At 44.1% G+C, this 15,368-nt stretch overlaps 1 protein-coding gene across 1 annotated transcript in view; it reads left to right on the top strand.

Moving 5' to 3' along the window:
• Positions 1–15,368, top strand: part of DNAAF8 (dynein axonemal assembly factor 8) — a 96,402-nt gene that overhangs the window by 33,538 nt on the left and 47,496 nt on the right. Inside the window, exons 12-13 of the mRNA XM_063343609.1 lie at positions 839–994; positions 5,736–5,930. Coding sequence (XP_063199679.1) covers positions 839–994; positions 5,736–5,930 — 351 coding nt within the window. The remainder of the gene's footprint in view (positions 1–838; positions 995–5,735; positions 5,931–15,368) is intronic.

The following is a 15,368-nucleotide window of genomic DNA, read 5'->3' as shown; positions in this document are numbered from 1 at the left end:
CCTATAATAAAGTTTCTTGTGTGTTCTGTACGATAAAGTACACCATTGCTGCAGCCTGACTTTGAGCAGCCTTATGAGCCAACGAGCTCCTGTTGGAACCCTGTCTCTGGAATGAAACTGATATTTATGATAAGAAACGTCCAGTGCACATCTTGGGGTTGGCAGAAATTGCTTTTTACCTTTCTTGTTTTGGATCAGATATGCATATTGGAAAACAGAATGTTTGCCTCCCGCACACACGTGAGCACAAAAAAATCTTATCAAAAAGAAATCAGCTCAGTCTAACTAAAAGGTGTATTCACCGGATAGGGATTGATGGGATTTTGGGTAGTAGTGATCACTAATAGGGAGACAAAGGCTTATTAAGGAAGCCTGCACTAGCTCCTCAGAATGGCATAATCACTTAGCATTGATTTTTGAACTGAGATTGGATTGATCTCATTATCATTAATAAAGGCAGCGCACAGTGCCACTGTGACAAGAACATGCAGCGCAGCGTTGACGGGGACTCTGTTCTCCTTTCTTGCTCGACTAGGGAACTAATGCAAGTTCTTGCTTTCACATGGTCTAACTGGTGGAAGTCAGAGCTTGCAAGTCCTCATTGAGAAAATAAATCCGATGACTTATCAAAACTCACATGTTATTCCTATTTAATTTGGTCTTTATTGATTTTTCTACTGGCTAAACCACAGCTAATCCACTAATCGAGCGAGAGTGCTCCCTGGATTATTTTATGTTATGGGGCTGTACTCAAAAGCAACGGAGCAAGATAAAGGGTTATTTTCAGTCTCTAAATACAGTCATCTCAAAATGAAATTATGCTCAAATGGATTTGCAGGTGCCTCCTGTGACAATGAAAGCTGGACCCAAAGCTCCGTTTCAGGTGGTAGGGCTGCAGCAGGCCTGGCGAGAGGATGGCTTGGCCCTGTATGCTTGTCTGATGCCAGCAGATGAGGCTTCAGCCCAGAGCAGCACCAAGACCCAGAAGATAAAAGTGAGTAGCAGCATTTACACTTGCCAGTCGTGCACAACTGCCATAGGCAGTTCCCACTGGTTTTTATGAAGGACCAATTGGATGTGCCGATTCAAACTCAAACTTCAGTGAGCCAGGGTAGAGCAGCATAAGTGCTGCTCTAAATTAGAGTGGGGGAAGAGCCCAGTACTGTGGGAACTGAAAGATTGCTTACAGCTAATTGCCAACTCGAGCTGTCCTCAGTTATGCTGAATTTAGATTATGTGCAGATGAGAAACCAGCTCTCTGTGGTGTAGTCTTTTGTCTGTGCTGCTCATTAGCTGTTAATATATTGTTGGTGGCTGTAACCCCACAGTGCAGAAATGTGACTGGATTCAGAGGAAAAATATCTTTGGCTGGTATTACGGGTTTTGCTTTTATATTTTAACCATGTGATGAGTGTGGCCCACAAGAGGGAATGTTGTCTTCCTATTTGGCTCCCAGGAATCTGGGCCTGGGGACAGGACCTGAGACTGTGTTCCCTCAGCTCTGGTAGACTACACAGTCTGTGCTGCGCAAAAAAGCGCCAAGCTGAAGGGTCTGGCACACAAGCTGAAAATCTCTCACATGTAGGTGTCATGGTGTAATGTAGGGCATGATATGAACCTGTGCCCTGAAAACAGCAGAGCTATGAAATAGCAGCTCTGGGGCCTACTTTGTTGTCTCTGTCTTTTCACAGAGCTAATATGATACAGATTGGTACTCTGAGCATCTTGTTCTGTTTTTGTTTTTGGAGATAGCTTGTTAAGTATTATTGCTGCTCTTGCCTGGTATAAATACCTATCCTGTCTATGCAGCGTAGCTGACTCTTGTTGGAAAATGGACCCAGGTATGTATGGGGAGCAGCGATCCTTGTGTACCCAAGATCTCCTGCGGGTCACTTGCTTGAATAACTATCCTTTTACTGAATAACCTTTGAGATGCTGCTCCTGTGCTCTGTTGAGGTTGCTGAATGTCTTTCAGGTGGCTCAAAGAAACACTCGTAGCTTTAGCAAGCTGGGAGTGGATTTTCTACTCTATTTTTGCCTGCCTCCCCCCAGTAATGTTAACATGAATGTGATGATGTATGTGCTTATTATCCACACTTCCTCTATGCTGAAAAGACCCCGTAGGATCCAATAGCAGGTGGTCTTAGTGGGGCTCCAGGTATCTGAGTCGCACCTGCTGGACACATCATGTGAAGTTTAAATGGAAGAGGAAGTGTAAACGTGTTTTAAAAACACGCTTAAGCTTCCCCTGCTCAGCTGCAGCAAGCATTCTTTGCTTGCAGCTGCCTGCCTGTGAGCAGCAAAGATTACTTTTCCCATGATGTATCATAGAGCCTGGAGTATGACAGCTGTGGCTCCAGTGCTCCTGCAAGTAAATGATTGATGCTGCCAACAAATGTCATGATTAAAAGCCTACCAAAAAAATCCAACCCCAAAACAATAAGCAACCTTCCCTTTAGTGTTTGAGCACCTGTAGGCAGAAGCAGCAAGGCTAGTGAGGCTAAGCAGTCTGCTAGCCTGGACAAGGGATTAATGTTGATTTCTGCCTAAGGCAACTGAATTCAAGATGTTTGCTCTATGGAGCAAAGAAAATGGAGGAACCGAGACTGACCTGTCTCCTCTCTGCTTGCCTTGTTGCTCTCTGATGATTTTGGCTTAGTTGGTCAAAGCATCAAAATTATTGAGCACTGACTATGCTCAAAATATGCATCCAGTGTCATGTAATTGGATGAACTTCTGAAGCTGTGGGCTCAGGCTGCTCTGAACACTCGGTTGGGGCTGGGAAGGGTTGTGTTGGTGGTCGGTGGAACGAGCCAGAGTTTCCAGTCTGCATCTAAATCGTAACTGCTATTCTGCTGTACCATTTATCGTTACTGACACCGCTGTTGAGTTCAGCTGCCATGCGCAGCAGTGAACACACAAGGTGTTTGGACAGTGCTCCTCAAAACAAGACTATGCGTAACTGAGGTTTCCCGTCATTAGAGGCTCTACCGTATGTCTTTGTGGGAACAATGACTTTTGTCAATTTTGCTTTCCTGAGGCATTTGTAAAGCTGCTGCTTTCCCCAACAGAGATCTAAGCTGATAGGCACAACAAAAGTCTTGCAGAAATGTCAGTGCCGCAGCAGAGAGACAAAAACCAAGAGTGACTAGTCCTATCTTCCCATTCCTCCCCTTGAGCAGCTTCAGCTATAGTTGGAAAGAAACGTGGTAGATTTTACTCTTTGCGCCTAAGTCTTCAATCTCTTGCTGTAGTGTTAATGTGCAGTTTTTTAATGGTTGAATCGGATAACAAAATTCTGTGGTGGCACTTATTGGTTCTTGTTCCGGTTGTCTCCTACAAACACAAAGAGAAGCACTTATTGGGACTTACCTTCAAAATTTGACTGGGTTTCCAGGCATTTTTGTTACCTCTATTTGCTGTAAGAATGTAGGGTGATCTCAGTTACTTTTTTTGGATTATGTAAAAAAGACATACCAAGTAGTATAAGTGTTAACCAGAAGCATTATGACAAATTGATATTTTAATGTTCTTTAAGGTGTAGAGTCCAGAGTCCGTTTTCAGTGCTAAAGATGGGTATGTACAAAACTACACAACACAGTAGGTACAGATTTGTGCCTGCTTGATGCTAAGAGGGAAATGCCCATCTTTCTCTGTGCATCTGAACTCATATCTCGTAACGGCAGCAAAATGACAGTTGTCTGTGGATTTTCTTCAGATTGTAATATGAATACGATTTTTACAGCGGACATTGGATTGCTAGTCTAAGAGCCTAAGGACCCATCTGTATCAACAAGGCAAGGTTTTACTTTCCCCAATTTGCCCCCCTGTTAATTCCCGACCCTGGTGGGATTGAAGGCGCTGAGTGCATTTATCAGTCTTGTTGGCTTTGATGTTATTTGATTCTCTGGCTTGTTGCCTGCCGCAGGGTCACAGCTCCAATGGTGGGGTGCAGTTCATCACCAAGAACTGGACCAAGGCAGCCTGCTAGTTTCATGCTGCTACAGGTTGTTGCTGGGGTTTGTAGCTGTTTTAGTTTGTTGGGTTTTTCCCCCCCCCCACCAGTTGTTATTAACTGGAGCTGAGCTATATTCCAGACCTCTAAGCCATCAACTTTTTATTTACCGGCCGCTTCGCTGTCATCTGTTTGTCTTTTATTGTTTGTCACACTTTATTTCTCCATCCCAAGGTCTAATGGTTATGAATACAAATATAATAGTGGTTTCTCAAGGCAAAAGCTCCTGTTCTTAGCAGATCAACCAGCCTTTTGGCTTATTCAACTGGGATGGCATCTGTTCCTCTACCAAGCGGTTCTGCTATGTTTCCTCCCATTTTGGGGGGGTTTAGTTTGTTGGTTTTTTTCTTTTTATTTCTGTCCTTCTCCAAACAGCTGATAGAAGCAAGGCAAATCTGAACATCCCTGCATGGTTTTGGTTTCTTGACTTGCTGTCAGAACAAATGCTTACAACGCTCACCTCTTGTAATTCTTGCATGCTGACAGACAGGCTGCAGTTCCAAGCGTGTCTGATGGGAATTAGATTTGTACAGAGTATGCTTTCGAAGAATCTACTAAGGCTTCCCAATTAGGCACATGAGCACTGTTCAGAGCAACATAGTTCTTGTCTGTGCACTTCGATCACAATTCTGTGGTGGCTCAGGAGAGCTCGCAATCTTCGTTATTAGATTTGGGGCTTTTTTGCAGACCTTTCCCGCTTGAGCTCTAATTTCTAGGTGCAATAATAGCTGGTGTAGAGAAGATGCTTTGGGTAATTGTTGGTTCTGTTTATTTCTAATTGTTTCTTATTGAGGTCACCAATTTTGTTCTCTGAAAGTCCTCCTAATTAAGAACCAACCTTGAAAAACAAAGGGACTTAGAGGGGAGGTTAAATGATGGAAAATTGTAATTTAGCAGTGCAGTATTCAATATTAATGTATCAATATTAATATTAGTATCAATCTTTTAAAAAAATCTTGAAATTAATAAATCTTTTCATTTATATCCCTATGAAACCCTTTGCAAATTAATGTTTCATTGTATTGGGCCATTTCATGGTCCTGTTTATGGCATTTTCTCCCTCTTTAAGGGCGGTAATGGAATCTGCTTCACAGTAATATTTGTGGGCTGATGGGTGTCATGAGCCAGTTATTTTATACTGGTGTCTTGCAACCAACTGAAGATGGCTGTTAACTCACCAGTCGTCATCTGCTGAGCAGTCTGAGTGCATCGAGAGCGCTGGTGGAACAGCAATGCTGCTAATTTCCCCAGGGCCATCAGCAAGGGGCACTTTGATTCAAGTCTATGTGGAGGCATATCCCCAAGTCACAGAGTGAGCCCTTCCACACAGCTGATGGGCGTAACTGTTGCAGACGGCATCTGCTCTCAAGTCCCATGTCCCGGGTCAGGAACTCTGACAATATCAGGACCTTCAATTCTGTCACTGGACCTGGGAGTAGAGACTTTGTGGGGTAATACCAGGATCGTGGGAGGAGTGTTTTCTGTGGATGAGGGGACACATTTAGAGCTCTTGGGTGCGGGGTGTGATGGTTTGGGAGGCTGAGGGGTGTTACGTTAGGGCTTTGGTTTGGAGAATCTGAAGTGCAGCTGTAGGGCAGTCGCGTGAAGCTTGAGGCTGGGGTGGTTGCAGACAGAGAAGAGAGCTGCTACAGGTGCATGGTGCAGAACAGAAAGTTCCTGAGGCTGTCATCAGTGCTTTGTAACCATTGACTCTTTGCAGGCTAAAGAAGTTCTACAAGGAACATTCATTTTTTACCAGAAGACTTCTGCATTTCTAGCCCGTACATGGCTTCCGGATGTTATCTGGTGGAGGGCAGAACTGGCCGGTCACTTCCAAAACCAGCTGTATCCCCTTCTTCCTGAAATTCCCTCTGTCCTGCTCAGTTACGTCACTGCTGTTAATCCTGATCCTCAGGTACTGTACAGAAATGCTTGGACTTCTCTAAGTTCTTTTTTTCTCATTAGGTCCAGTAAAATTTGTGTTAACAGGTATTCTTGTTTGCTTTAGCGAAGGTTTTAAACAGAGTTTGAAAAGAAATGCTTCGAAGCTGTGTAGTTTTCCACTGAAGTGTATGAGATTACAGGGACATAGCACCTCTTAAAATCAAGTGCTTATAAAATCACTTTGCTTGCCTAAAGTCTGCAAGAAATGTTCATCTGCGAGAACATTCACCTCACGCTGCCTATAAGCAGAATGATAATTAACTTTTTCACTTCTGCCAGGTTAACAAGTGCTCTATAACAAATATTCAAGTGAATGAAATATTACAAGAATTCATTATACTTACTGGGGGAGTTTATTCCTTGCGGGCATCCAATGTTGCTTTTAGTCCTTTAACAGCCTGTCCTACCTCGATGTAAATATTTAGACCAGGTTTTCAAAGAAGCACTGAATATGAGCTGATTTCCATACCTTTTGAGGGAATGTTCTACTATTTCTTTCCTATGACATCACCAGCCTTTGGACAATCATGCTTTTTTCCCCGATATTTCTAAATCAATAAAAGCCTCAAGACACAATTCCAGGGAATGGGGAAGACTGCAATTCTGGTTCACAACGAAGTTTAGTTCTGAAAATAATGTAGCAGGAGAACTTTTCTGCAATTTCAACCAGATTTGGGGATTACTGTTGCTCTGTGAGAATCAAGGCCATGAAAGCTTAGGGACTTAGCAGTGCACTTAGCAATTTGCCTAAAGGTTTATCCCGCTTCTATGGAGGAAAAGGAGGCTTAATGCTGTTGATTTGCAGTCAGCGTAGCTTTCAAGTAGAAGCAAGTGCTATAAAGCAGTCTGACGTACTTGTAAAAGATAAATCTGCTGTACACTTTTAAGACATAAAATAAGGCATCGTTTAAAACAGTCAAGGCTTTTATGCAAATCCCTTATTAGGGGAATTATAAATCATTAGAAACTGAACAGCAAGATAGCAGGCACTTTCTGGGGGTGGATCTTTGCCTTGATGCCATAGAAAAACTGGAGTCAATTTAAAGACCGCATTCTCTTCCAAAGTTCAAATGTTCTGTGCCACCCGTGTTCCCAGACCTGAATTACACGGAGACCACTATGTACCGTGGCTTTTTGATAGATGTGTCTTGCAGTTATAAAGAAAGGCTGACTTCATAAAGCGAGGCTCAATGAGCCAGACTCTCAGCAGGCAGCAGCTAACCCTGTTGTCTGCCCTGAAGCTTTACAAAGTGATACCAACTGAGAATGTTCCCAAGTGTCATTAAAATACAACCAAAAAGTGCTGCGTAGAAAATTCAATATCATATTCTTTTAACTTCGTTGGTTTGAAGATTTTGTACAAGGCCAGTGATCCATGCTTGCTTTTTATGTATTTGTATTTATTTTGAGGTGGTGTATGCAAAACTAAGTAGACCAAAGAACCTGCCACTACATGTTGGAAAATCATGCGGTGAATACCTATTTTTGTTTCAGGTAGCTTACAGTCTGAGGCAAAAGTCCTGATGGGTTGATGAAACAAATGGGTAGGAGTGGAGGGAGAGGGAACATCGGGTAAAATCACTGTCTGCTTGTGTACTGACTCCCTCTGTGTATGATTTTATGAGCAATTGTTAGCAGTAATTGTAATAACCTTTAAGCACATTGTTTGTTAGTGTATGAGCCAATGTTTTCTTTTCAGTCAATTGTTCTAGTGGTTTTTCAGTCTCTTCTGCACCCCAAACAGATTGCCTTTCTCTTGCTGTTTTTCTTTGAGGCTTTTTTTATGACTACTATGCATACAGACCATACAACCTGCAGTCATTTCACTTTTGATACGAAGAGTAAACTCACAATGCAGTCATTAAAAGCCCAGGTTAGGTGAGGAGTGACATAATCCCTGTGGAAGTTATTAACTGCAATGTCCTTGTCAGCAAAAAGAGGATTGCTTCATCTTAACGTAAAATAAAACTACTTTCTCCTGTTAAGCCTTAGAATGGAAGCATTAGCCTTAGGGATACAGACAACCTACGTAGCCAGCATTGATGCTTCTTTTCCTCTGCTTTTTTGTTCCATTCAGGCACACCAGATTTCTCCTCCTCTCTCAGTTGTTCTGGACACTGGGACATTTGCCCAAAGGGTGTGACCCCTACGGCTCACCATCTTTTTGGTCACCTTCTGGAGCATCTCCTTCCACTCCCAACCTATACAGGTGCCTGCCACGATGGAGAAGTCAGGGCATAGCAACATTGCATGGGTGACCATCTCAGTGAGGTTTCAAGGAAGAAGCAGAACCTCCATCCCTAAGTGAGGGGTCTGGAGCACTAGTCTTGTGAGGAGCGGCTGAGGGAGCTGGGGGTGTTCAGCCTGGAGAAGAGGAGGCTGAGGGGAGACCTTCTCGCTCTCTACAGCTCCCTGAAAGGAGGGGGTAGCTGATGGGGGGGTCAGGCCCTTCTCCCAAGGAACAGGCGATGGGACAAGAGGAAACGGCCTCAAGTTGCACCAGGGGAGATTTAGGATGATTATTGGGAAAAATTTCTTCATTGAAAGGGTTGTCAAGCATAGGAACAGTCTGCCCAGGGCAGTGGTGGAGTCGCCATCCCTGGAGGGATTTAACAGAGGGGCAGACGTGGTGCTGAGGGACATGGGTTAGTGGTGGGTTTGGGCAGTGTTGGGTTGATGGTTGGACTCGATGGTCTTGAAGGTCTCTTCCAACCTAGACAATTCAATGATTCTGTGAATATGAGTTTTTTCTTTTAGTTCCAGAAAATTGATTTTAGTTGCACCTCCTGGTGATCAGTGCCCTACTTGCTGCTCCTTTAGGTAGTTTCCCTGTTGACTTCCAGCACAAGGGCTGTGTTTTCTATTTTGAGACAATAGTACTAAGGGCAGGTCTACACAAAGTTTCCCCCTCGCTTTTCACTTAAGCAAAGCTCCATTTGGTATTTGTTTTTAATGCAGTTTTGCCTAAGCATAGATAAGAATTGCAGAACTGGGTCCAGGGAGCTAAATTTGCCCCAGTGTTGTAAGTCAATGCTGCCAAGAAACTTCAAACAGCACAGACTGAACTAGCAGGAAGTTCGATGTATGGGAGTGGACTCACGGAAAGTACAGCAGTTCTTTAATGTGGGAGTTCAGACTTTTGAGATTTCCCTGCTGGAGAATTTCTGGCAACTGTGTTACCAGAGGAGCTCTACATGTACACACATACACACAAGGTTTGAAATTTGCAAACTTTCTTTCAAAGACTGAAATAACCATGCAGCAGAAGAGCTATGCATTGCTACTGGAACTAGAAATCACTGTTTCATGCTGTGGAAAAGTGGCCTGGGCGTATCACTTGTTACTTTGTGCACTTAAGGCACCTAATTTAGATATGTCTGCATCAAGAGAAGCATGGCCAGCAGGTCGAGGGAGGTGATTCTCCCCCTCTACTCCACTCTTGTGAGACCCCACCTGGAGTACTGCATCCAATTCTGGAGCCCCTACTACAAGAGAGATATGGACATGCTGGAACGCGTCCAGAGAAGGGCCACGAGGACGATCAAAGGATGATCAGTCTGTTCTATGGGGACAGACTGAGAGAGTTGGGGTTGTTCAGTCTGGAGAAAAGAAGGCTCCGAGGAGACCTTATAGTGGCCTATGAGTATCTTAAGGGGGCCTACAAGAAAGCTGGGGAGGGACTTTTTAGGATGTCGGGTAATGGTAGGACTAGAGGGAATGGATTAAAACTAGAGATGGGTCGATTCAGACTGGACGTTAGGAAGAAGTTCTTCACCATGAGGGTGGTGAGACACTGGAACAGGTTGCCCAGAGAGGTGGTGGAAGCCCCATCCCTGGAAGTTTTTAAGGCCAGGCTGGACAGGGCTCTGAGCAACCTGATCTAGTGGGAGATGTCCCTGCCCATGGCAGGGGAGTTGGAACTAGATGATCTTTAAGGTCCCTTCCAACCCTAACAATTCTATGATTCTATGTGGTTGCCCTAACTCCGTGTATAGTCTCTGAAAAGGGGGTAAGAGGCATTTCCAGAGGGTCTTTCAGATCTGTGTTTTAGGGTAGGCTCAACAGCAAGACTGTGATCTTTAGAGTTTGAATGTTGTGATGTTATTTCTTTGACAAGCATCGTTGCCTTAGCCCTGCTGAGTGGCTTCAGCATCTTCCATTGTCTTTTACTATAACCTCTTTTAACTTCAGTGCTAATGAGAGGCTTGCTCCGAGAACTGCTACTTACTGCCACATCAGCTTTTCACCCAGCTCTCTTCAGGCCCTTGGCTGTGTGGGCATTGCCTTTCACACCTCTCAAATTGTAGTAACTGCTGGTACGCTGTGGTTCAGTGCCTCATGGTGATGGCAATCACGCTGGTTTGATTTTGGGTTATTGCCCCATGTGTTCTCTCTTTCTCCTTCCATGCTGTGTGAGCAGAAGCAAACTGGCAGCTTTAAGCAATACCTAAGCTGGGCCATGTAATGTTTTGTGGGAGGAGAGCGCAGACGGAGCTACCTGGAGTGCAGCACAATTTGGCCAGCCGTTAGACCTGATCCACGTGTCGCTCAGTGCTGCGCATTCCTCCTCCAAAGCTTCTGCTCAGCCTGATGCTAAAGCTTGAAAGACTTGATTGTTGTGTAGCTGAAACGGGCATCAGGGAGGGATAAAACACCCAGAACAGCACCTCTGCATCTGCTTCCCCAAATCAGGCCCTGGACGATGTTGAGACTTGCAGCATGGCAGGTGCCAGCCGCTAAGTTCAGCAGCTCGACAGTTTGAAATCCAGGCTAAAGTTGTAAAACAGGAGGTTCAAAAGGGCAGGTTTATCCTGCCCTTTGCTTTCCGAATCTTGCTCGTGTCTTGCCTTTATCCGAATTGGTGCTAAGGGCCAGGTCTCAAGTGTCTGGTGCCCTGGATCTGCTGTGGTGCAGCCTGATAAAGTTGTATCAACAGCTTTGGTGAGAGCATGTCATCTGACTGATGATTCCACACGGATAGGACTCGTCTGGGGGTGAGACATTTGTCCTGGGGCCTCATCTATATGCCTATATAGAAATTAATCCATAGCTGCAGACACAGAATAGCTGTATGGCTGTACCGTCATGAGGCAGAAGGGGGAAGGTGGCATCCTGGCCCTAGTTGAGTCCCTTTGGAGTTTGTATTGGATTTTAGTGGGGCCAGGAGTTCAGGCTGTCGTTGGTATTTGTAACTAAAATACACTAACCTTTAAAAGGAGAAAGGTTGCAACGATGTCTACCAGAGTTAGCACAAAGATGAAGGCATAACTTCGGGAGGAATTATACTTTTTCGTTCTTCCTCAAATTTGATAGCTCACATTTAAATTGTGACCATTTCTAATTATTTCAGAAAAGAGCAGCTTAAAAGAATTATCAAGCTAATCTGTTTAGCCATTGGTATTGTACACGATGGGCAGAAAGGGTGGAAGTTTTTGTCTTATCCTTTCTCTTCTGTGTTTTAAGATATCCCTTTCCCTATTCAGAAGTGGGGCAAGGGAAAGTGAGATGCATCTTCAAACTTCCTGAAATATGCTCAGAATTGCACATCTTCACTGGCAAAGCTCTTAATTAACCCTCTCTATCCCCAGCCTTTTTGCTGCCTGAGCTCTTCCTACTGTGCTTCCACGTTTCCTATACTAAATTCTGGAGCCATCTGAAATGATGGGGAGGGAAGACGTGCAGGAAAAAAAAATCACATTTGTGTTAATCTGGGTTCTGCAAGGAGTACTACACTGGGATTCGTGACAGCGGGGAGAGGAGAGGGTTTGAGGATAATGCTGCTTAATTCGGGGCCGTGATTCAGTGTATCACATCACACATGAGCCTTCCCTGTGTGTTGGCATTGAGGGCTTTGCTAGAGTGAGAATAGCAATTCCTCCGCTGCCACTGATGTGGTCAGCGGAATTGAAAGGAAGAGAGTATATACATTCAGAATTTACAATCTGTCCCTGGAGGTAGTGGAGGATGCAGTGTCTTTCTCCAAGGGATCCGAGTGTTTTCTCATCATGATAATGGCTGAGCAGATCTTTGCCTTGGAAAGTACCTTGCGTGTGAAGAGATGAGATTGTGGAGTCCGTGGAAATTCTTCCTGCAGTTTCTGTTTTCCTGCTGTGGCTGGGAAGCAGTCTAGAAGACTCGTTGCAACTTAAAAGACTCTCTTAGATCATCTGACAGCAAAAGCTATTTCTTTGTTGTCGGAAATGAGAACAGAATACACTGTAAGCAAGAAGAAGAGATATTGGATTTCATCATATTTCTGTATGACAGTTGAAGATTCATGGTCTTGCTGCATGCAGCTCCAGTCTCCTCTAAATGTGCTTATTCTTGTTTCTGCTCAGTATTTTACAACACGTTTTTGTTCTGCTGTGAATTTCCTTCCCATAACTGTCTGGCTCCATCTTGGTAATATTGTCTGAAACAAAGCAGTAGTTCTGGGTTTCTTGGTTTCTTTTTAACCCTCTTTGAAAAAATGATGTGTGTTCAATCCTAGCTATGATACAAGTCGGTCTTTTCAGGTGTTTTAAGGTAGCAGAGATCAGAATTTTGATCCCAAAAGAAATAAGAAAAAGGATAATTGACAAAAAAAGAATAACTACAAATGGGAGGTTATGGACATGCCCTCCCTTCCTGCTCTTTCTGGTCACAGCAGTATGGATGAAGAGGATATCGGTGTGGTAAAAAACAGCAGGGGGTAGAGGAGATATGGTTGTGGAAATGGCTGTGGTTGAATGATTCTGGGTTTTGAAGCCTGTCACAGTATAAGTCAAAATATCCCTGGGGCTGCTGTAGCTGCCATTGGCTGACTGTAGGCTACCTTTCCTCCCTGGTGTAGTGCCTTTACCATGAGAGGTGAGATTATTACAGTGCTCTGCGGCTGTGGAGCCTTAGAGAAGAGGAATTTTCAGGTAGGTCTCGAAGGCTGGACTGCCTCTTCACTGTTCTGTGCAGTGTGTGGGGAGGGAGTCTCCTCTTCTCCCTGCCAAGAGCCAGGTCAGCATTTGGAAGTGATGTATCAGCTATCCTGGGAGAGGCTTTCTCAACTGCTGTGTTTGCACAGAAGCTTTACAGCTACTGTAACATTGTTGGAGGCGTGAGAGAGGAACCAGCCTTGAGGTGAAACCAGTACAATTCTCACGCCTACCCCGTCTCTCTTATTGTGGAACTTTAAAAGTAGCACCAAAGTAGCATTAAGATAAATAGCATGAGAATCACCCAAATTATTTCAATAAGAGTGGGATCATGCAACTGCCTGGGGAGGGTTGCTCTGCATTATGTGTCAAATAGGGCTCAGCTCAGTATTGTACCAGCTGACTCGGTGGGTTCTTTCTTCTGTGCATGGGAAAGTTGTTTTCTTCCTATTTCTCTTGCGCATTGCATAGGAAGGCAGTGTCGGGAGTTCTCCTCCACTGGCGTATTTTACCTATACTGGAAAAAGCAGGAACTGTTGTACTGCAGCCATGGTTGGACTTGATGGTCTTAAAGGTCCCTTCCAACCTCAGCGATTCTATGATTCTGTGATATGTATTTTCTTACCCATGAGGAGAAGGATCTTCTAGGAGAGCTAAGACTTTTCCAGCTTCATTTTCTGCTGCTTTGTGAAATCACGTTCAGGTTGGCTGATAGAAAGAACAGAATATGACAGATCACAGTAACAATTTTCCGCAGGCCTTGATTCCCTGATAGCTGTGGCCAGATCCCTGCTCTGGCAGGGAGGCAAGCTGACCATGTGGCAGCGTGCCTGGGATCACAGCCTCCACCGTGGTACTTCCTAAAGGTACTTCCTAAATTCTGCTGCCTTGGATTTCACAAGGTAGTCCCAACTTGCATCCTCTGTGTCCTAACGGGGGCTGGATGATTATAATGAAGGTTTCTCTGGAAACGTGGGCTGGAGTTGTTTTGACCGCATTTGTCCCTTCCCTTTTCCTTCTTCTTGAAAGTTCATAGGCTTGAGGTTTGTTCAAGGAACAGCCTGAACCCCAGAAGACAGGGATCTTGCTGCATTCCCATTTTTGTAGGGGTCGCTGCATTGTGCCAGTGTTGCATGAAGGATCTGGCAGCAAAAATTGGAAACGGAGAACATCTTCTGTTTCCCCTGAAATCAACAATTTCCTGCTTTTCCTTTGATGATATTTTCCACAGCAACCAAATGTAATGTCACAAGTGGAGGCTGGTAAATGATGACTTGCAGGACAAAATAGACAGATCCATTGAGAGATGCCAAAGCTCTTGGTTTGGTGTAGTTGTGTTGCCTGAAACTGGGTGAAAAGTGAAATCCTCAGTTCTGCTTTTAGGCAAATATTTCATGAAGCACAGGAAATAGAGGAAGGAGAAAGCACAAAAGGTTGCTGAAGCAGAAAGGCAGATGTCAGAGGGTTTTTAATATTATTCAAATTAATTTCATTTTCTTGTTGTTGTTTTTAAACATTTGGGGAATGATATGAAGTGCTTATCATTTGCCGAGCAGCGCAAAAAAATCTCTCAGGTGATTGCACAATTAAACAGCATTATATGTACCTCATAATCCAGAATGGACGCTTTGTGCAGAGTCAGTCCATTTTCTATCCATAATAGAAGTCCTCATGAGACCATGATGAAATTTAATTCCTTTTTTTCTTTCTTGAAAAGGTCTGTCCACATGAGATGAGGACAGATGAACGACCGCTGTGAAGCAAAGTAGCATCTTTAAAAATAGTGAAGCCGCTCTGAGATACTCCACCTGAGCCTATGTCTCAAAAATGACAGTTGGGCTTTTGGGGTTTTGGGTGTTTTTTTTTTGTTTTTTTTTTTTTTTTTTCAATCTTGGAATGAATCTTGCCCTGCGTGAGCTGTGCCTAAATGCATCCGTATTTCTGGAATGCTCAATTGTGGCATAGCTACGAACATCACTTCTTCCCAAACCAGAACTTGACAAATATGACTTAAAAGCTGCCTTTGTTCCTGGGCTATGGCCTTGCTTACCGAGCATGCAGTCACAGCACATTCTCATTGAGTGACACATCCTTAAACTTGCACTTGTAAAGTTGCTTGCTTGGCTGCTCAGAAAATGTATGAGAAACAAAATAAGGTGCTGAGATTGGGAAATGCTACACTTCCGTAAACCTGTGACCTAAATGCCAGAGTCTTTTTGCCTATCCATGAGTATGTGCCACAATAAGACTTGCAGATATGTGTCACTTGTGGTGACGTGAGCACAGGAGAAATGTCCTATTTTGGTTACAGGCATGTAGAAGTTCATGCAATTCTTTCCCTACCTTTCTGTTTGATTAGTTAATTAGAGCGTTCCTTTAACAAAGCCCTTTTCTGCTGGATGCTCAGCACGATTGTGGAGAATCAAGGTCTCGAGCTGCTCAGCCTGATCCTGCAGTGCCTTTTGCATGCAACTCCCGTTCATGTCCATGGGTACTCCGCA

Source organism: Chroicocephalus ridibundus, chromosome 8 (genome assembly GCF_963924245.1).
Source record: "Chroicocephalus ridibundus chromosome 8, bChrRid1.1, whole genome shotgun sequence".
In the NCBI taxonomy this organism is placed as follows: Eukaryota; Metazoa; Chordata; class Aves; order Charadriiformes; family Laridae; genus Chroicocephalus; species Chroicocephalus ridibundus.
This window is presented reverse-complemented; position numbering and strand designations above follow the sequence as displayed.